This window comes from Erpetoichthys calabaricus, chromosome 1 (genome assembly GCF_900747795.2).
Source record: "Erpetoichthys calabaricus chromosome 1, fErpCal1.3, whole genome shotgun sequence".
Classification (NCBI taxonomy): Eukaryota; Metazoa; Chordata; class Cladistia; order Polypteriformes; family Polypteridae; genus Erpetoichthys; species Erpetoichthys calabaricus.
In genome coordinates this window covers 10,621,934-10,643,860 of record NC_041394.2, presented here as the reverse complement: position 1 = coordinate 10,643,860, position 21,927 = coordinate 10,621,934, and the positions used below count along the sequence as shown (strand labels likewise).

Sequence of the window (21,927 nt, the reverse complement as noted above, 5' to 3'; positions counted from 1 at the left end):
TTTTAAAAAAGTTAGTTTCTGGAAAAATATTCAGCCCCTGGGAGAAAAGAAACAAAAAAAAAAAAAAATTAGCCCTAAAAGAGTTAAGCTATTGACTGCCAGACAGTGTTGAGAAGCCATTAAGAAGGCTAACAGAATGTCAGGTTTATATTAGCGCCTTGATATGTGGAGTACAAGTCCCAGGAGGTTCTGCTGAAGCTTTATAAACACACTGGTGAGGCCTCATCTGGAGTACTGGGTGCAGTTTGGGTCTCCAGGCTACAAAAAGGACATAGCAGCACAAGAGAAGGGCCAGAGAAGAGAGCAGCTAGGCTGATTCAGGGCTACAGGGGATGAGTTATGAGGGAAAGATTAAAAGAGCTGAGCCTTCACAGTTTAAGAGAAAGAAGATGAAGAGGAGACCTGACTGAAGTGTTTAAAACTATGATGGGAATTAGTCCAGTGGATCGAGACGGTGACTTTAACATGAGTTCATCAAGAACACGGGGACACAGTTGGATACTTGTGAAGGGGAAATGTCACACAAACAAAGTTTTTCTTCATACAGAGAACCACAGACACTTGGAATAAGCGACCAAGCAGTGTGATAGACAGTAAGATTTTAGGGACTTTCAAAACTCGACTTGATGTTAATTAATTTTAGAAGAATTCAGTGGACAGGAACAGTGAGCTTTGTTAGTCTGAATGGCCTGCTCTCCTCAAGATTGTTCTAATGTTAAAGGAAGGATCCCCCGCAAAGTCTTAATCGATTTGAAGCAAAGACCCCCTTGAAGTCTTCAAGTGCATTGAAGATAGAAGTGTATGTTGTTTGGGGGGTTGGGGTTACAGGGGCTTTCTAGTGTGTTTAAAGCACATTTTTCACAATGTAGTCAAGAGCACATTAAAAGCGGCAAGGGGTTGGGCGTAGGTGAGGTTGAAAATGGATGCGTACCATCTGCACCGATAATAACGACATATACCATTTTAAATATTGGGCTTTTCTGAACTCTCTCATTACCAGTATACCGCACAACACTAATCTGGTTAACCCAATTCAGGGTGGTTCAGAGCGCCAGCATTGGGTATAAAGCAGGACACGAGAAATCAATTACTTGGACCCAAATACAGTGGAACCCTCGGTTTGTGAGCATAATTCGTTCCGGAAACGTGGCTCGCAGTCCAAAGCACTCGTATATCCATCCATCCATCAATCCATTTTCCAACCCGCTGAATCCGAACACAGGGTCACAGTGGTCTGCTGGAGCCAATTCCCAGCCAACACAGGGCAGGGAAACCAATCCCGGGCAGGGCGCCAACCCACCACAGGACACACACAAACACACCAAGCCACACACTAGGGCCAACTTAGAATCGCCAATCTACCTAACCTGCATGTCTTTGAGACTGTGGGAGGAAAACCGGAAGCGCCCCGGAAGAAACCCACGCCAGACACGGGGAGGAGAACATGCAAACTCCACGCAGGGAGGACCCGGGAAGCGAACCCAGGTCCCCAGGTCTCCCAACTGTTGAGGCAGCAGCGCTACCCACTGCGCCACCGCACTCGTATATCAAAGTGAATTTTCCCATAAGAAATAATGGAAACTCTTGATTCATTCCACAACCCAAAAACTATTCATATAAAAATGATCAATACAGAATATAAAGTAAAAAATACATCAAACAAATTAACCAGTACTTTACCTTTGAAAAGAATCATGGCTGGTGTGAGTGAGTTTCTAAACTCTTGTGTGATTCCACCCAACGTGGAAGAGCGTCCCAAAGCAATTGCTGTAGCAGTTCGCCATAAAAGCGAATCAAAAAGATTGCGGACATGCTATAGCGCCTGCCCGTCGATGGGTTGATACAAGGAAACAAGAACATTATACAATGCGCAGGGCCCTGCCTGACTGCTGTGTCTTTGTATAGGAGAGCGGCAGATCTCGCTACAATAAATAAACCCGCGCTGTTGCTTGTTTCAAGCTGAATAGAGCTGGTGTTGCTAAAAGTACTGAGATTCAGGCCTCGTGTTTTGCGGCGCATGACAGGGACTTGCATGTCACAGCACACACGCACTCACACGATCACAATGCTGTAGTAAACAGAATACGCTCGATATGGATGTTGACTATATGAGTGAGGCACGCGACTCAGACGGAGAATAGGAGACGATTGGCCCACAATCCCACAGCGGAAAGAGAGAGAACCCACCATCAGCTCAGTTGTGATCACATGACGCACAGCAGACAAAGCGTATACGTACCACTCATATTGCAAGACCTCGCTCGTTTATCAAGTCAAAATTTATTAAAAATTTTAGCTCGTCTGGCAAAACACTCGTAAACCAAGTTACTCCCAAACCGAGGTTCCACTGTACTCGTAAAGTGTCCATCTGGAACCACAAAGGAACATAACCAGCAGGTCTTTGTGGGGAGGGGGAATATGGAAGGAATAGTGGCGTAGCCATAGAGAACAAGCTACATACAGTACACAATGGGTCATGGAAACTGAACCCAGAGTGGTGTTAAATCCATGAGGAAGCAGGACTACACACTGCACCACCCTGCTGCCCCATACAGAGTACAAGTAGAGGAACACAGCCATAACTTTGAGACTACATAAAAGTTCAAGACTCTTAACTTGTCGCATACACAGTTATACAAGTCGAACATGTACAGGCAGTCCCCGGGTTACGTACGACATAGGGACTAAGTTTGTTCTTAAGTTGAATTTGTATGTAAGTCGGAACAGGTACATTATTTTAATAAAACGCTATTGTTGACTGACTGTAACCAAGTGCTCTGCCAATGAATGACGGAGCTTCACCTCTCTCTGACCTTTTTATTACTTCTACTTTATTTTCCATGGAGATGCTTTTTCTCTTCTTTACTGTATCATCAGATTTGTGTTTCAGAGACATTGTTGAAGGCTCTTCTGCACAGCACTGTACACGCTATCACAGCAGGATGGCACCCCTTGCCAGCACGTCTTGTGTACTGACGACAGACAATTTCCCGTTATGTATGTAACAGTACAAGCAGGCTTGCTATTGAGAATGAATGGGGGAAGCGAAGGGCGGTTCACCACCCCCGCCCACCACACAGTCACCTCCACTTGCATACAGTATGCTGCCTGCAGCGTCAGCCCACTGAGAGCGAACGGGGTGCGGACAAAGGCAGGTAATGAATCACCCCACCACCGCCCCCATTCAACAGGCAGCCACCCAAAGCACACTACAATGCTAACCGCCCCATTCATCCTCAATGACCTCCGTTCAGCCACAACCGGGTCACCGCATGCAGCATCACCGGCCGCCCACCAAGCATGAACAGGGCACCCGTTCAAGGGCAAGGCTGTGGGGTGGGCGGCAGTGAAACGCCCCCCTCTGCCCAATCCAGCCTCCGTCATGCATGCGAGCACTTGTTGCGCACCCAGCCGCCCACTGAGAATGAATCAACCGTAGCCGCCCGAGGGACACTACACTGCACGAGCAGCAAAAACATTGTGCAGCATTGAGCAGGACCCCTTACACCCCTCACATGGACTTTTCACACTTCTGCCATCCAAGAGAAGATACTGCAGCATCAAAGCCAGATCTGCCAGGCTGCTGGAGAGTTTTTACCCCCAAGCTGTTAGACTCATCAACACCAGGCTGCCCCCTGAGATCTTCCACACGGCCTCAACCACCTCGAAAAACAGAACTTTAATACATGTGAGCCACTGACCTGTGAAGACAAATGTGCAGGTAGAGAACAACAACTGAAAATCTCATACTGACCTTTAAGGATTTTGACATTCTTGATATCCTTCTGCTGTGAAACATTCTGACCTGTCATTGTTTACACGTCTTCAACAACTTATCATACACTGATCATTTCTGTATTATCTATATTTATTTATTATATTACATATCTTACACGTCAATATTGCTGCTACTTCTTTGTCTTGTCTTTGCACAATGTCTTGTCTTGTTTGCGTTTTAATTTTAAATTTTAATTTTAATTCTAGGGTGGCGCAGTGGTAGCGCTGCTGCCTCGCAGTTAGGAGACCTGGGTTCGCTTCCTGGGTCCTCCCTGCGTGGAGTTTGCATGTTCTCCCCGTGTCTGTGTGGGTCCTCCAGGCGCTCCGGTTTCCTCCCACAGTCCTAAGACATGCAGGTGAGGTGGATTGGCGATTCTGAATTGGCCCTAGTGTGTGCTTGTTTGTGGGTTGGCACCGTGCCCAGGATTGGTTCCCTGCCTTGTGCCCTGTGTTGGCTGGGATTGGCTCCAGCAGACCCCCCCGTGACCCTGTGTTCGGATTCAGCGGGTTGGAAAATGGATGGATGGATTTTAATTCTATTTTTAATTTATTCCTTGCATGTCATGTTGTTACACTGTGGACCCTGAGCTTCGCAATTTCATCTATCTGTATACTTGTATATGGTTGAGATGACAATAAAGTTCATTTTGACTTTGAAACCGCCCCCCCCCCCCCCCCCCCCCCTCCTGCCAGCGCTTGCAGCATCCCCAGGACGGAGATGACGGAGCGGCAGTTACAGAGGAGCCTGCGTCGTGTCCCCCAGACGTATAAAGGAGCAGCTGCGGCCCCACAATAACTACAAAGAGGACTATTTCATTTACGTTAGGTAGAATGCCCAAAGGGGACTGGGCGGTCTCGTGGCCTGGAACCCCTACAGATTTTATTTTTTTCTCCAGCCTTCTGGAGTTTCTTTGTTTTTTCTGTCCACCCTGGCCATCGGACCTTACTCCTTTTTATGTTAACTAAGGTTGTCTTATTTTAATTTCTTATTTGTCTTTTATTCTTCTTTTCTTCATTATGTAAAGCACTTTGAGCTACTTTTTGTATGAAAATGTGCTATATAAATAAATGTTGTTGTTGTTGTTGTTGATGTCCATAACTCGGGGACTACCTGTAGTGAAATGTGCTTGTTCACTTCTACGTACAGTACAGTGCATCCGGAAAGTATTCACAGCGCATCACATTCTCCACATTTTGTGATGTTACAGCCTTATTCCAAAATGGATTAAATTCATTTTTTTCCTCAGAATTCTACACACAACACCCCATAATAACAACGTGAAAAAAGTTTACTTGAGGTTTTTGCAAATTTATTAAAAATAAAAACACTGGGAAAGCACATGTACATAAGTATTCACAACATTTACCGTGAAGCTCCAAACTGAGCTCAGGTGCATCCTGTTTCCCCTGATCATCCTTGAGATGTTTCTGCAGCTTCATTGGAGTCCACCTGTGGTAAATTCAGTTGACTGGACATGATTTGGAAAGGCACACACCTGTCTATAGAAGGTCCCACAGTTGACAGTTCATGTCAGAGCACAAACCAAGCATGAAGTCAAAGGAATTGTCTGTAGACCTCCGAGACAGGATTGTCTCGAGGCACAAATCTGGGGAAGGTTACAGAAAAATCTCTGCTGCTTTGAAGGTCCCAATGAGCACAGTGGCCTCCATCATCCGTAAGTGGAAGAAGTTCGAAACCACCAGGACTCTTCCTAGAGCTGGCCGGCCATCTAAACTGAGTGATCGGGGGAGAAGGGCCTTAGTCAGGGAGGTGACAAAGAACCCGATGGTCACTCTGTCAGAGCTCCAGAGGTCCTTTGTGGAGAGAGGAGAACCTTCCAGAAGGACAACCATCTCTGCAGCAATCCACCAATCAGGCCTGTATGGTCGAGTGGCCAGACGGAAGCCACTCCTTAGTAAAAGGCACATGGCAGCCCGCCTGGAGTTTGCCAAAAGGCACCTGAAGGACTCTCAGACCATGAGAAAGAAAATTCTCTTGTCTGATGAGACAAAGATTGAACTCTTTGGTGTGAATGCCAGGCGTCACGTTTGGAGGAAACCAGGCACCGCTCATCACCAGGCCAATACCATCCCTACAGTGAAGCATGGTGGTGGCAGCATCATGCTGTGGGGATGTTTTTCAGCGGCAGGGACTGGGAGACTAGTCAGGATAAAGGAAAGATGACTACAGCAATGTACAGAGACATCCTGGATGAAAACCTGCTCCAGAGCGCTCTTGACCTCAGACTGGGGCGACGGTTCATCTTTCAGCAGGACAACGACCCTAAGCACACAGCCAAGATATCAAAGGAGTGGCTTCAGGACAACTCTGTGAATGTCCTTGAGTGGCCCAGCCAGAGCCCAGACTTGAATCCGATTGAACATCTCTGGAGAGATCTTAAAATGGCTGTGCACCGACGCTTCCCATCCAACCTGATGGAGCTTGAGAGGTGCTGCAAAGAGGAATGGGCGAAACTGGCCAAGGATAGGTGTGCCAAGCTTGTGGCATCAAATTCAAAAAGACTTGAGGCTGGAATTGCTGCCAAAGGTGCATCGACAAAGTATTGAGCAAAGGCTGTGAATAATTATGTACATGGGATTTCTCAGTTTTTTTATTTTTAATAAATTTGCAAAAACCTCAAGTAAACTTTTTTCACGTTGTCATTATGGGGTGTTGTGTGTAGAATTGAGGAAAAAAATGAATTTAATCCATTTTGGAATAAGGCTGTAACATAACAAAATGTGGAAAAAGTGATGCGCTGGGAATACTTTCTGGATGCACTGTACATACCTGAAAGAAGTCATCTCCATAGTTAGTATTTGGCACAAACATGACACACTCAACACTCTGCCAACAATGATGCCTTGAGGCTACACGGCTTGACTGAGCTCATCTCCTATCACCGGTTTTATTTTTCTAATGTGTTATACAAAACAGAGCTGGTAACGTCACTTCAAGAGAAGCCCACCAAATCAACAGGGTAATTAAAAGCGCTCTGGAACTCCTGGTGGTCGTAGAAGAGGAGAGAATTCAACTAAAAAACAAAACTCAGTTGCATTATGGACAATGCAGGCCACCCTCTCTGTGGCACAACACCACTAAGCACTTTCAGCCAAGGAGACATTCAGCAGAAGTGTGTCGAGAAATGTGACGCGGCTCTCTTTATAACAGCAGCAACACGCCTGGATAGAGCATTACTGAGACTGGGACTGCAAAAGTATTTTTTGTTTTTAGTCATTCTGCTGCGTGTGTGTGCGTGTGTGTAAGTACATAAAGGAGCTTCTGCAAAAAGTCAAATTTCCCTCACTGAGAAATAAAGTTCTAACTAAGTATGACCTGAGGCGTCATACTGCATTTACCAGAAGGCCGCGGTGGTGGTGGTGGTGGCGGTGGCAGGCTCTCACTCCACAGTTACTTCTTTAGAAAACAATTCTTTCAGTCACTGAAACATGCAATTTAGTTGAAGGGTTGATTAGAGTTTTACGTCTGACAGGTCAGAACAGGTTATGCTTTTCCAGAATCAGATCAGTTCTTTTATTCATACAGAGACCTCCATTGTTCCTGCACTGTGCACAATGCTGCCAGGACAGGCTTCAGCTCCTGCCAAGCCAAACTGGATAACACAAACATTTCCTTCCAAATATTTTAAATTTAAAAAGACTAGGGGGCTCTGCCTCCTGCTCGCTTCACTTGCCAACTCCCAGTGGCGGGCACTGGACATCAACTCTCTGGCGTCTGAGCCACTCGAAGGTCATCGGTGAACTCCTCTGTTAGAAAGAGTGATTGTAGTTAAAATGGGTTGGAGACGGTGGCACTGACCAGAAAGCAGGAGATAGTATCTTTAACTCTGCCACCTCCAGCTCTAAGATTTGCATTGGGTGTGACGAGGATGGACAGAATTAGAAATGAGGACATTAGAGGGTCAGCTCAAGTGGGACGGTTTGGAGACAAAGTCAGAGAGGCGAGATTGCGTTGGTTTGGACATGTGTGGAGGAGAGATGAGGGGTATATTAGGAGAAGGATGCTAAGGATAGAGCTGCCAGGGAAGAGGAAAAGAGGAAGGCCTAAGAGAAGGTTTATGGATGTGATGAGAGAGGACATGCAGGTGATGGGGGTAACAGAACAAGATGACGAGGACAGGAAGATATGGAAGAAGATGATCCGCTGTGGCCACACCTAATGGGAGCAGCTGAAAGAAGAAGATATTGTAGAAAAGGATGCAGGGCGCAGGAGGAAGACGGTCTGGTCCTTTGTTATTATTGATAGAAAACCAGTTACTTGAGTATCTATATCTATATATATATATATATATATAAAATCCCTGTGTGCGTCCAGGTGTCCGTGTGTGTGTGTATCTCTTCTGGTGAAGTGCGCATGCGCGGGGCACGGTGCGATGTGCGATATTACTGTCAGAGAAAGTCAGAGGCGTTTTATGGAAATACAAACCAGTATTACTGCGAGAGGAAATTAAAGGCACACAATACAGTGACGCATATTACAGCCACATACAAGCCAGTATTACTGTCAGTGGAGATTAAAGGCATATTACTGACGCGCACGCCTGTATTACCGCCAGAGAAAATTAAAGGTATATTACGGACGGACGTACAAGCCAGCGAACGTACAAGACGGTATCCTTCAATAAGGGTGCGCACAAAAAGGCGAGCCTCAAAAGGGCGACCTCAATTGGGTGCAGCGAATAAAGGGGCGCATAAATAAAGATCTGCACCTTTGTTGCTCTTCACATATTCCAGAGCCATTTGAACTAAATTATCTACGAACGCCTTTATTCGCCGCTCTCAATTGTGGTCGCCCTTTTGAAGCTCACCTTTTTGTGCGCGCCTTTATTGAACAGAGCCGTACAAGACAGTATTACTGTCACGGAAAATTAAAGACACACAATACACAGCGGCAGCCCACGAAGAACGGTCAGCTCAGCAAGTAAACATCAACAAAAGAAAGGCTGAAAGAAACAAAAATACGACCAACAAAAAGAATGAGGTCAAAGTCCCTTGCCATTTAATATAGACTGTTCCTACTAATGTTTATGCACTACTGTTCTAGCGCCCGTTATTGTAACGGGCTAAATGACTAGTTTCATTATAAATGTCTATTTTAAATACCAATGAACAACAGAATGTGAAAAAGTAAATGGTATTAAAACATAATAAAAGGTAAAAAAAAAAAAATTACCGTATGTTTTCACATATAAGTCGGGTTTTGAAAACCCAAAAAAAAATAAAAAAATTGATCATAAAATCAGACCGACTTATACGCCTGTTCAAAAAATGCGACACTTAATTTTTATTTTTTGCTCACGAGTGCGCACTCAGCTAAGCACCACAATCAGCCCCAAAGCACACCAACACCCAACCAATTCTGAGCCTGCATGCTCTTGGGATGCGATTATTTATTTAAAACCTACACAACGCCACAGACTGCTGATCAGTGTGCTGTATTTGAATATTTACCATATATACTCGCGTATAAGTCGGGTCTTGAAACCCGAAATAATCGATCATAAAATCAGACCCCAACTTATATGCCTATTCAAAAATGCAACACTTAAATTTTATTTTATTTTACATCTTATTGCCTCCTCCAATCTCACATCAGTTTCTCAGACGCATCCCTGCCCGGGATTGGTCCCTTCTTTGTGCCCTGTGTTGGCTGGGATTGGCTCCAGCAGACCCCCCGTGACCCTGTGTTCGGATTCAGCAGGTTGGAAAATGGATGGATGGATGTTCCAGGTCTTGGACAACTACGGTGACTGGACAGTAAAGGCGATGTGTTTCAGCATTTAAGAAATAAGTTTGGTCTCGAGAAAAGTGAAGCCAAAATGAAGGAAGGTGTTTTTGCTGGCCCTGAAATCCGTGAACTGATGCTTGACGATGAGTTCAACTGAATCAGCACCCTCATTCGTGAAGGTTGCCCAGAATTTTGCCTTCATTTTAATTAACATGACTCAGGCCCCTTATTTGTTTTTTTTCCTTAATTAGCAGCCAAACAATAATGAGACACAAAACGAGCCGCCACACGACCAGCTGACCTGTGCCCATCACACAATATCTGAAATTAAAGAAAGGTGAAGATCTCTGTAAGGCTGATCTTAGAAGAAGAAGAAAAAAAAAACAAAACAAAACAGAAAATCAACATTTTGGAAACATCTGCTGTGGCAGAATGAGGTCATCAACAAGCCATGGAATTAAATAACGGGTTTAAGTAACAGAAAGAAATCGGCTTCTCGTTAAAGTGATTGGAGTAAAATTGGTTGCAGTTTGAAGCCACAATTTAGGTGGTCATCTGTTGGCTCGTTTCACGTCTCATGTCTTTTAATGAAGAAACGAATCAATTCAGAGGACTGAATCTATCAAAACAGGGCAATGAAAGTGAAGGGAAAAGGAGTTAATTAGCAACGAAAACTGATCACCGATTAGGAGAAAAAAAGAATGAAAACCTGCAGCCACTGCGGCCCTCCAGGCCTGGAGTTCGACACCCCTGCAGTACACTAGAACACAGAGGGACACTATATACTAGATATTAAAGGAGCTATACGATAGATAGACACAAAGATAAGAAAGGTGCAGACAGACAGACACTTTACTGGTCCCCAAAATCAACAGCTTTACAGAAACTCAAAGGGTAGCGTGGTGAGCTCTCCGGTCAAATCCTCTTAATCCAAACTTTCCTGCAGCTCCTTTCAATGGAGACCAGCGCTAATCCGCTCAAATCTCACACTCCAGACGCAGTTGTTCATAACAATTTAAACACAGAACTGCATTCCTGGCAGACACGTAGGAGCACACAAGTGTCCCAACTCGATTCATCTGTTTAGGGGGCCTGATGCACTTTGTGGTTCATCCCATCCAGCAGAACACATGTGCAGGAAGCGGACCTGGTGAATTTAATACAGCAAGTGCTCCACAAGGACAGGAGAAACTTGCACGACATTACAACGTGGTATTTTCTTTCAAGTGACAGATCAGGTTTAATAAAATGAATACATCTCGCCTGAAGAAGGGGCCTGAGTTGCCTCGAAAGCTTGCATATTGTAATCTTTTTAGTTAGCCAATAAAAGGGGGCATGATAGATAGATAGATAGATAGATAGATAGATAGATAGATAGATAGATAGATAGATAGATAGATAGATAGATAGATAGATAGATATGAAAGGCACTATATAATAGATAGATAGATGTGAAAGGCACTATATAATAGATAGATAGATAGATGTGAAAGGCACTATATAATAGATAGATTTTACACCTTTAAAATTTTGGATCTTCACGTTAGCACAGACAAGTGGAACGAAGCCACTGTACACAATCCTTGCCAACACACTTGTTAAATTTTCCAGTAATTTTCAGCTGTGGCCTTCACTTACAGAACCTTAACAAGTCATGGGCTACCACCATATGCACCTGTGACTGTGACGTCATTCTGACCTGTCATTGTTTACACGTCTTAAACAACTATTATCAAACACTGATCATTTCTGTATTATCTATTAATTTTATTACATATGTATTGACTATATGTATTTAGATTGCAAATACCACACATTGCAATGTTCATATTGCTAACTACATGTCAATATTGCTGCTACTTCTTTGTCTTGTCTTTGCACAATGTCTTGTCTTGTTTGTGTTTTAATTTTAAATTTTAATTCTGTTTTTAAATTTATTATTTGCACGTCATGTTGTTGCACTGTGGACCCTGAGCTTCGCAATTTCGTCTATCTGTATACTTGTACAGTGGAACCTCAGGACACGACTGTAATTCGTTCCAAAACTCTGGTCGCAAACCCGATTTGGTCGTGACCCGAAGTAATTTCCCCCCATAGGATTGTATGTAAAACAGAACTGCCTGCTTCCTTAGAAAATGTATTTACTTGGTTTGAAAAATTAATGTGTCCTGGAGACAATGGTCACTAATCAGCATACACTGGTGTATGTACTTCTTGACAGTTAGCAACAATAATATTGTTTAACCAATGACAATGTGCATACATTACTGTTAAGAAAAGGAAATTGGTACCTGCCATTGTTTAACCGATCGTCACGTTGACATTAAAGCAGTTCTATACCTCCGGGCAAATCAGAATAAAAAGAAATTCTTCTCGGACTCCCCTAACTGCTGCCTGCTCTTTTTATGCTTTTGGCACCTTACTGCGGTGGCTACACCCTGTAGCAACAGTGGAGTGTACCTGCCTCAGGTTCCCCTACGCCTAAGGCCTGTAACTCATACAGTACGAGTTAAATTGAGAAAGCATAGTGCCTCGTAACAAGGGTACCAGATCTGAAGTCCTGGCTACACCCTGCGGGCATTATAGTACAGTGGAACCTCGGGTCACGACCAAATCGAAGTACTTTCCCCCATAGGATTGTATTTACAGTAAATACAATAAATCCATTCCGGACCATACAAACTGTATGTAAATATATTCTCTCTCATCATCGGCGCGTACGAACCAGACGGGGAAACTGGCTTGTTCGTCACCCGAGTGTGTGGTCGTGAACATCTGCAAAAGTTTGCCAAACTTTTTGGTCGTAACCCGATTTGTACGTGGTCCGAGACGTTTGTGACCCGAGGTTCCATTGTATGTGGTTGACATGACTTCACTTTGACTTTGATTTGACTTCTCCAGTGACAAAAGGCCACGTCCACATCTACGACATTTCTGCCTAAAACCATAGGCCTTAGTCTCCATTTACACCTTTCGTCCACACGAATCGGGAGGTTTTAATCCTTGGAAAACGAAGCCATTTGAAAAATGCTCTCTTGAGGAATACGTTTCTGAAAACGATGGTTCAGAGTTGCAGTTTGGAGGGGTAAAAACAAGAATTTTGACAATGCAGACTCTAATCGTTTGGCCATTCACCAACTGGTGCTCATTAAAATTTTCTCAACCACTTTTCGTGCCTTATACTCATGCGTTACTCTCCATTATACTTCCACTTCATCGTCAATCAAAACAAAACTCCTCTCCCCCCCCCCCCCCCATTTACTGTTTTCAGTGTGTAAATACAAACTGTAAACGAATGTCTAGTAGAGATGCGCAGCATAGCAGTACTTCAAAAGCACTGAAAAACCCAAATTCTCAGACATTACGGTACCAGAGGTGGGAGTAAGGGCCATGATACGAGACGGGTACCCAAAAATAGGCGTAATGCGAAGTCTGTACCTGGCGCTCGATCTCGACTTAGTTGCTTATTTCGCCACTAGATGTGGCATACTGAATAAATTCTTTACATTTCTTTACATTTATACAGCGCTTTTCCATCCATCCATCCATCCATTATCCAACCCGCTATATCCTAACTACAGGGTCACGGGGGTCTGCTGGAGCCAATCCCAGCCAACACAGGGCGCAAGGCAGGAAACAAACTGCGAGCAGGGCACACACACCCACACACCAGGGACAATTTAGGATCGCCAGTGCACCTAACCTGCATGTCTTTGGACTGTGAAAGTAATAAAATGCATTGTATTTGTCATTCCAACAGATGGTCCATCACAAACATACATAGTAATAAAACACATTGCTACAATTGTTTTTGATGCTCCATCCATCGGAATGACAAATGCAGAGTGTATGTCTCAGTTATATGGCATTTGGTATAGGGTTCGTAATAGCATAGTTAGTGTTTGTGATATGCCATCTGTTGGAATGACAAATGCAATGTATTTTATTTCAAAAATGCTTGTGGTATTCCATCCATCCATCCATTATCCAACCCGCTATGTCCTAACTACAGGGTCACGGGGGTCTGCTGGAGCCAATCCCAGCCAACACAGGGCGCAAGGCAGGAAACAAACCCCGGGCAGGGCACACACACCCACACACTAGGGACAATTTAGGATTGCCAGTGCACCTAACCTGCATGTCTTTGGACTGTGAAAGTAATAAAATGCATTGTATTTGTCATTCCAACAGATGGTCCATCACAAACATACATAGTAATAAAACACATTGCTACAATTGTTTTTGATGCTCCATCCATCGGAATGACAAATGCAGAGTGTATGTCTCAGTTATATGGCATTTGGTATAGGGTTCGTAATAGCATAGTTAGTGTTTGCAATATGCCATCTGTTGGAATGACAAATGCAATGTATTTTATTTCAAAAATGCTTGTGGTATTCCATCCATCCATCCATTATCCAACCCGCTATGTCCTAACTACAGGGTCACGGGGGTCTGCTGGAGCCAATCCCAGCCAACACAGGGCGCAAGGCAGGAAACAAACCCCGGGCAGGGCGCCAGCCCACCGCAGTATAGCGCTTTGCTCACTACTCAAAAGCGCTCTCCACACAGGGAGGACCCGGGAAGCGAACCCACAATCTCCTTCCTGCAAAGCAGCAGCACTACCACTGCAATGCCACCTGTGTATAACCTGTAATACCTTACAGTATTCCGTGCCAGTCTGCCAGGTGGCATTGCTCCGTATTGAGCGTACGCCATTCTGTGTCGGTTTTTCTGGGTGCTTCTTCAACATGATCAAGGATTTTAGTGATGGGTGATCATAAACCACAGCGAGTCTGCGTTAAACGGCTTGAATAGACCTGCCATTGCTGTCTTCAAACAGGATGGTGCCTTGAAATGGGGGGACCGTGTAGAAAAAGTGGTGTGACCGAAATGTCTGCAGTGTGTACTTTACTCGCATGTTACCTTTAACAGCCTGCAGCGTGGACACTAGAGAAAGGAGCTATAGAAATAAAACGAGTTCTCACCAACAGTACACCACTGAAATAAAAACAAACTGCTGTCTCATTAGCTCTGACTGCGCAAAGTCTGAATACAATAGAAAGGTGCTATAAAAAATGGCCAACAGTATCATCATCCGACAGCCCGGAGTGTGGACAACAAAAATTGTATTCCTTTCACAAATGAGGCACTACAGAAAGATGCTATATAAACCTGCTGCATTATCATCTTTAAGAACCTGGAGCGTGGGCACGAGAGGAAGGAACCATGTTTATTATATATAAAACCCTGTCTGTTGTAAAAACGCACACTACAGAAATGGCACTATATGACACTCGGCTGGATTATCAGCTCCAACTGCCCAGAGTCTTCATACTACGGAAAGGTGCTATACAAACCTGCCTGTCCCATTATCATCTCCAACGGCCTGGCATCTGGGCACTACAGACAGCTGCTAATTAGCTCCAAAGCACCCATGGTCTACACATTACTGAAAGGCACTACACAAACCTATGCTGTCTTATTAGCTCAACTGCCCAGTGTCCACACATTGCAGAAAGGCACTATATAATGCAATAGACATGTTCATCATCTATATTACTAAACGACAGTTTAACTTATAATAATAATTCATTACATTTATATAGCGCTTTTCTCAATACTCAAAGCACTATCCGCACAGGGAGGAACCGGGAAGCGAACCCACAATCTTCCACAGTCTCCTTACTGCAAAGCAGTAGCACTACCACTGCGCCACCTGTGAGGACATATGCACGGCGGACGCACCGAAGCACATGCGCACTGCACCGCGGTGACCCTGAGTCAAACGCAGCGGCTTCCCAGAGTCAGTAGGTGGCGCCCAAACAACACAACCTGTAAACTAAACTTGCTCTAATCCACTGTGCCAGCAGTCTGTGTGGCATGTTCAATTATGATTCCTAACAGTAAACGACGTCTACCTAACGACACAGCCACAGAACAACAAAGACGAGACCGCATAGATAAAAATAATAAACGGAGGCTCCTACAACGCGCTTCAAAAACACCACACGCAAAGAAGTCACAGCTCCACACAACAAAGACGAGACCGCATGGATAAAAACAATACACAGAGGCTCCAGGCAAAGGAGGCACGGCTCCAAATGTAATAGTAATACAAACACGAGCCCATATGGCTACGACCTGTAAACGAGCCCGTATGGATAAAAACAATGAACGAAGGCGCCCACACAAAGAAACCGCTTTAGCACAAATAGGTTTATTGAATTAAATGGAAACTTTACCATGGCTACGACCTGTGAACTAAACCCGAGGTAAAGCGTACACGCCAGGTTGTACAGCCGCCCGAACGCGACCACCCACACCACCGCATATATACCTCAACACAGCCATAGAAAAACAAAAAAGAGACTGCATGAATAAAAACAATAAAAGAAGCGCGTTGAAATGAACTTTCCCAGGACGCACCCACCCTCCATGATATTTCAACCCTCCAAATATCGGAGGGAACAGAAAGTGACTGCCATTCTTGGATTTGTGATTCTTTCGAGAATCGCGGGTTTGCTAGTCTCCAACAGAGAACGCACTGCGTCCCTAAGAGCGGTGTTATCACCAACAGCTTTGGGTCTGCGCTCTTCCTGAAGGCTCTACGTAAATCTACGTTGGCTTATGAGCTCCAACTGTGTAGAACAGGGGTCTTCAAAACACGTCACTCGTGAGTTACTGGTAGCTCGCCACCCCTTTCGAAGAAGCTCGCCAAAGGGTTAATGAATCCTACATAAATTTGACAACTTGATTAGTCAAATTAGGGGTGGGCGATCTTTCCAAAAAACCGTACCACGATCCTTTCAACACAAAATCACGATCCACAATCTTTTCAATGTGGCGTACGCTTAAGAGAATATGCGGACTCAAACTCGGTAACACTTTATTTTAAATCTCAAAACAATGTTGAATTCAATTGTTCTCTCGTTTGCTAGCTAAGCGGAGTTAAGGAACATGCCCCGAAACTGGCGAGTGAGTGAGGAACCGCTGCGTGTTTCTTAGATTCAAGCAAATAAATCGGTACGGCAAGAGAACTCTGATACATAGTGAAATGAGAGAAGTTGCAAAATCAACCGGAATGTTCAAGAAAATTATAGAAAAAAACCCAATCTAAATCCATTAAATAGTTCTCTCATGAAAAGCGAACAGACATACAGACAGAGAGACATTGGATTTTATATATTATACTAGCAGGAGTACCCGGCGTTGCCCAGGAATCTATAACTGGTGAATTTCCTTGAATGTCCTTGAGTGGCCCAGCCAGAGCCCAGACTTGAATCCCATTGAACATCTCTGGAGAGATCTTAAAATGGCTGTGCACCGACGCTTCCCATCCAACCTGATGGAGCTTGAGAGGTGCTGCAAAGAGGAATGGGCAAAACTGGCCAAGGATAGGTGTGCCAAGCTTGTGGCATCATATTCAAAAAGACTTGAGGCTGGAATTGGTGCCAAAGGTGCATCAACAAAGTATTGAGCAAAGGCTGTGAATACTTATGGACATGGGATTTCTCAATTTGTTTTTATTTTTAATAAATTTGCAAAAACCTCAAGTAAACTTTTTTCACGTTGTCATTATGGGGTGTTGTGTGTAGAATTCTGAGGAAAAAAATGAATTTAATCCATTTTAGAATAAGGCTGTAACATAACAAAATGTGGAAAAAGTGATGTGCTGGGAATACTTTATGGATGCACTGTAATATAAAAATAAAAACTTGCCTGTTTTATTATAGCAAACAGCCTGGGATCAACACACTACAGAAAGGCACTATGCAAGACTGTGCTGGACTATTCACTCCAACTGCCCAGAACCTTCATAATATAAAAAGGTGCAACATACAACGAGGGAAACAAGAATCTGATCATCTGCTGAATTTGAAAGTTTGCTCACTTAATGAAATCTGTAATTGTTAGGGTAGTTTCATTTCAACTGTTTCAGGGCTGGCTGGATGGATGGATGGATGGATAGATATGTGAAATACACTATATGATAGATAGATAGATAGATAGATAGATAGATAGATAGATAGATAGATAGATAGATAGATAGATAGATAGATAGATAGATAGATATGTGAAATACACTATAAGATAGATAGATAGATAGATAGATAGATAGATAGATAGATAGATAGATAGATAGATAGATAGATAGATAGATAGATAGATATGTGAAATACACTATATGATAGATAGATAGATACTTTATTAGTCCCAATGGGAAATTCACAACTGATCTCGACTTTTGTCAGGCTGATGCTAAAAGTCAGGGGTTGAGGACAGTAATCGGCTGTAAACTGCGACAAAACTCGCCCTTACGTTTCAGTCCGACTCTCTTTGCTAGAAGTAAAGTTAACTAGCTTTGCTGATTTGACCTCAATTTCCTTATTTCACTCAATGACATGCAAATCAATTTCTAACTTTTATGCAACGTGTTTTATTTTCTGGATTTTTGGTTGATATTCTGTCTCTCTCTCTCAATTAAAATGTAACTACCATACAGATTAGAGACTCTTCGTTTCTGTGTTAAGTGAGCAAACTTACAAATCCAGCAGGGGATCAAATACGTATTGCCCCCACTGTAAACCCAGCTGTTCCAGTGTCATCTCCAACAACTGAAAGGTGCTATATAAAGCTAAATGCTGTGCTATCGCCTAAAAGCCTGGGGTCTGCATGCGACTGAAAGGCACTATAGAAACCTATTATAATTTAATAGCTTAGTGTGCGGACAATAGAGAGTAAAAGATGCTACCTAAATCTGTGTTGCTTCATCAGCATTACAGTGAGGCACTACATAAACCTGCATCCCCTGTCGTTTACACTCCATAAAGGTGCTATACAAAACTAAATGCGGAGTTCTCACCAACAGCTACAGAAAGGTGCTATAGAAACCAATTGCATTATCATCTTTAACAGCCTGGATTGTTAACACCAGTGAAAGATGTGCCATAAAACTGTGTTGCATTATTGTCTCCAGTGTGGATTCTAGGAAAAGGTGCCATATAAACCGGTCTGTTCCCTTATCCTCTCCAAAAGACTGGGATCTGGGCACTACAGAAAGGCGCTATATAAAATAGTCCGTCGCAGCACTACGGACCCCGCCTCCAGCAGTCCGACTCTGAGCCAACACGACACCCTCAGTGATCCCGTGAACGTGCGCAGATTTCCAGATGTTAAAGCGAAGCAGCGCTGACAGCTCGGGCACATCTGGAGGAGGCCTTCTGGTGCTATGGGGGACTGCGGTCGGGGGGGGTTGGTTGTTCGGCACTGGGAACACCGATTTGTTTAAAAGGGACCACACTGGAGCCACCCTGGGGGTCTCAGTTTACAGCTCCTAATGTCACCACTTCGCGACACAAAATAAAGGAGGACATGGAGGGCTGCCCGGGTCGGGTCAGTTCAGGTCAGTTCAACCTACACCCCCAAATCACTTAAAATCACTCTGACTTTCTAAATCATCACGTTTAACAAGGGGCGGCAATCCGCACTCCGTGCAGCGCCTCGTCAAGTGAGATTCCACGACTAACGGACAAGTTGGCACTCGCCTGCCGTGCCCTGTCAACTCGACAACGGCTAAAACTTCTCGTTCAAACAGAAACCAGTCGCCTGAACGCCCGCCTCACGCTCACTGACAAGCGCGTATCCCCTAAAACACCCCCGGAAAGAGAGCCGCTGCCTGGCACTCTCCCCGCGGCGGGCTTCTTACCCGGTTGTGAAGGCTCTTCGCCTGTTGCTGCTGGTGCTGACGGCTCCTCCTAGCAAGCCGAAGTGCAGGCGGAGAATGAAGCAGTTTTTTAATCCGACTCGTGAAGGTACCGTTGTGCTGTCCGTCGAGCCCCCATTCGGCCATCGTATTATTCCGAAGTAAACTTCCAACGGTGACTCGACTTCACTTCAAACCAAACTCTGTACGTGTGTATCCGGCGAACGACTTTAAAATAAATCAACTCAGAGTTCAGCTTGGGACTCTCCGGACGAACAGTGACACACCCGGACTCAACTACTTCCTTGTCTTTACTTATTTATTTTTTTCTCTTTCTTTTTTAACACTTAACGTCCAACCACTGCGGTCACGCGAGCCATAGCTCAACCGTGTTTTAAAATCCCGAGTCTTTATTCACGCCGAAGCCTCGCGCACGCTCCGTTACAGGTCCGGGCACGCGCAAAGAGGCGGGCTGAGTAGAAAATTCAAACTGGCAGTGCCTTAATATCATTGGTCAAGAGATTTCCAATTGACAGGTCAACAGCCAATGAGAAAAAGGCGCGCGGCGAAGGCTGGGCAAGAAGACTCAGATCAAGTGAAGTCAGCCGGATATTATTCACGCTTTATTAAAGCGCGCTGTTACAGTAAATAATCGCGCATGCAGTTACGTATGTTGTATGAAGCCTAATCGGGCACTAGAATTATTAAGAATCGTCTGGCAAATGTAATGCTGGTTATTCTATTTGAAGAGGTTGTACTTTACTCCTGAACTCAAGTACGCTTTGTCAGTTTTACTTTTTGTGTTTAAACCATAACGGCGATCCGCTATAATGAAGAGACGAGCTCGCAGTTAGAAGCGGGTCAGTCAGGTAAGCACACACGGGTTCCCCTTTCGGCCCTTAAGTCGCGTTCCGTGGAGCCTATTGGGGTGGAAGCACAACTACATTTACAGTGTAGTGATTTAAAAAAAATGAAAGGCAACCAGTGCCATTTCTAGGATGGGCATTCAGAAATGTAGAATGGAAGACACAATAACGAAAACTTTATGGCTTTTTCATTTGGGTGGTGGGCCCTGCCCACCGGTAGCCACGCCCCCGATGGTACCATTTTTGGAATGATTTTATATAGTACTCTATTTTAGGCTAATATTTGCTTATTTTTAGTTCCTGGGCCAGGATCTACTAAGACACTAATGAAGCTTAAGTTTCAAATATTATTTATATTATTATTATAAATATTATTTCAAATATTATACTATTTATATAGTGTAATTCACTGCTACTAATTATTAATAAAGAATAATTCTTCACATTTATACAGACCTTTTCTCACTACTCAAAATGCTCAAGTGAGTGGGGAGCCACTTCAGCCTCCACTAATGTGTAGCCAATTAGAGATCGGTGATGATTAGGGGGCCAGAATGACCAGGCCGTGGAGGGCAAGTTAGCTAGGACATCGGGATACACTCTGCTCCTCACAAAAGATGCCTAGGGATCATTTATGATTACAGAGGGTCAAGATCTCAGTTTTACGTCTCATTTGGAGGACGGCACCATGTTAACAGCACTGTGTCCCCGTCACTGCACAAGTGCATAGGGATCCACATTTAGAGCACAGGTTAAGCGCCCCCTGCTGGTCGCACTAACACCTCTGCCAGCAGCAACTAGATGGTCCCCCATCCAATCACTGGCTGAGCAGAAACATCCCTTTAACGTCAGGTGGGTGAAGTACATGTGGCAATTTTAATGAAAATTTGAGATGTAGTTGTTACACTTTTAAAGAATTTGTGGTGATCTGTTATGGAACAACTCCACTGAAGAAGATAACTGTGGTTACCCAGACCTTGTTTCTGGTAGTGAAGGTAAAGCCCCCACAACAGTTTAAGCTTCAGGGCTCCAAAACTCCGAGTCAGGACAGCACTGGACCTTCTGCAGTTGGCCTACCAGGATCACATAGGAGTGGACGATGCCGTCACCTTTCTGCTGAACAAAACAGTCTCCAATCTGGAGAAAGGGGGCAGCAGGATGAGGATCTTGTTTTTTGACTTCTTTTATGCATTTAACACCATATTGCTGGGGCAGAGGGTCCGGTCAGAGAGGGCCGATCTACCACTGTGTCCTAAGGACTACCTACTTGGTAGACCACAGTTTGTGTGACTGAAGGACTGCGGATCGGACGTGCTAATGAGTAGCACAGGGGTTCCACGCTGAACTATATTGGCTGCCTCCCTGTTTACTCCGTACACGTCAGATACAATACCAAATCAGGTCATCGGCAGACATTTTATAGATGACACAGCCACAGTTGAGAGTATCAGGAGCACGAATACGGGATAACAACGCAGGATTTATTGAATGGTGCAAACTGAACCACATGTAGCTCAACCTCAGTAAGAAAAAGCAGACTCTGCCCTCGTCCAAATTGATGGTGACAGATGTGGAGAATCTAATAATAGAGAACTTCACCAAGAATGGGTTAGTCAGTCAGTCAGTCATTTTAAAAACCTGCTTAGCCCTGAACAGGGTCACGGTAGGGGGGGTCTGCTGGAGCCTATACCTGCTAGCATAGGGTGCAAGGGGGAAACAAACCCAGGACAGGGTGCCAGTCCATCACAGGGCAAACACACACACACACACAACCACACATTAGGGCAGATTTAATAATAAAAATTTTTTGCATTTATATAGCGCTCAGC

At 44.3% G+C, this 21,927-nt stretch overlaps 1 protein-coding gene across 2 annotated transcripts in view; it reads right to left on the bottom strand.

Moving 5' to 3' along the window:
• Positions 1-19,797, bottom strand: part of wdr62 (WD repeat domain 62) — a 242,829-nt gene extending 223,032 nt beyond the window's left edge. The window contains exon 1 of one of the 2 annotated variants that reach the window (XM_028795560.2): positions 19,236-19,797. In XM_028795560.2, the coding sequence (XP_028651393.1) occupies positions 19,236-19,379 (144 nt within the window). In that variant the 5' untranslated portion in view covers positions 19,380-19,797. The remainder of the gene's footprint in view (positions 1-19,235) is intronic. The other variant, XM_051933967.1, reaches the window with a different exon arrangement.
• Between the last annotated feature and the right edge of the window lie 2,130 nt (positions 19,798-21,927).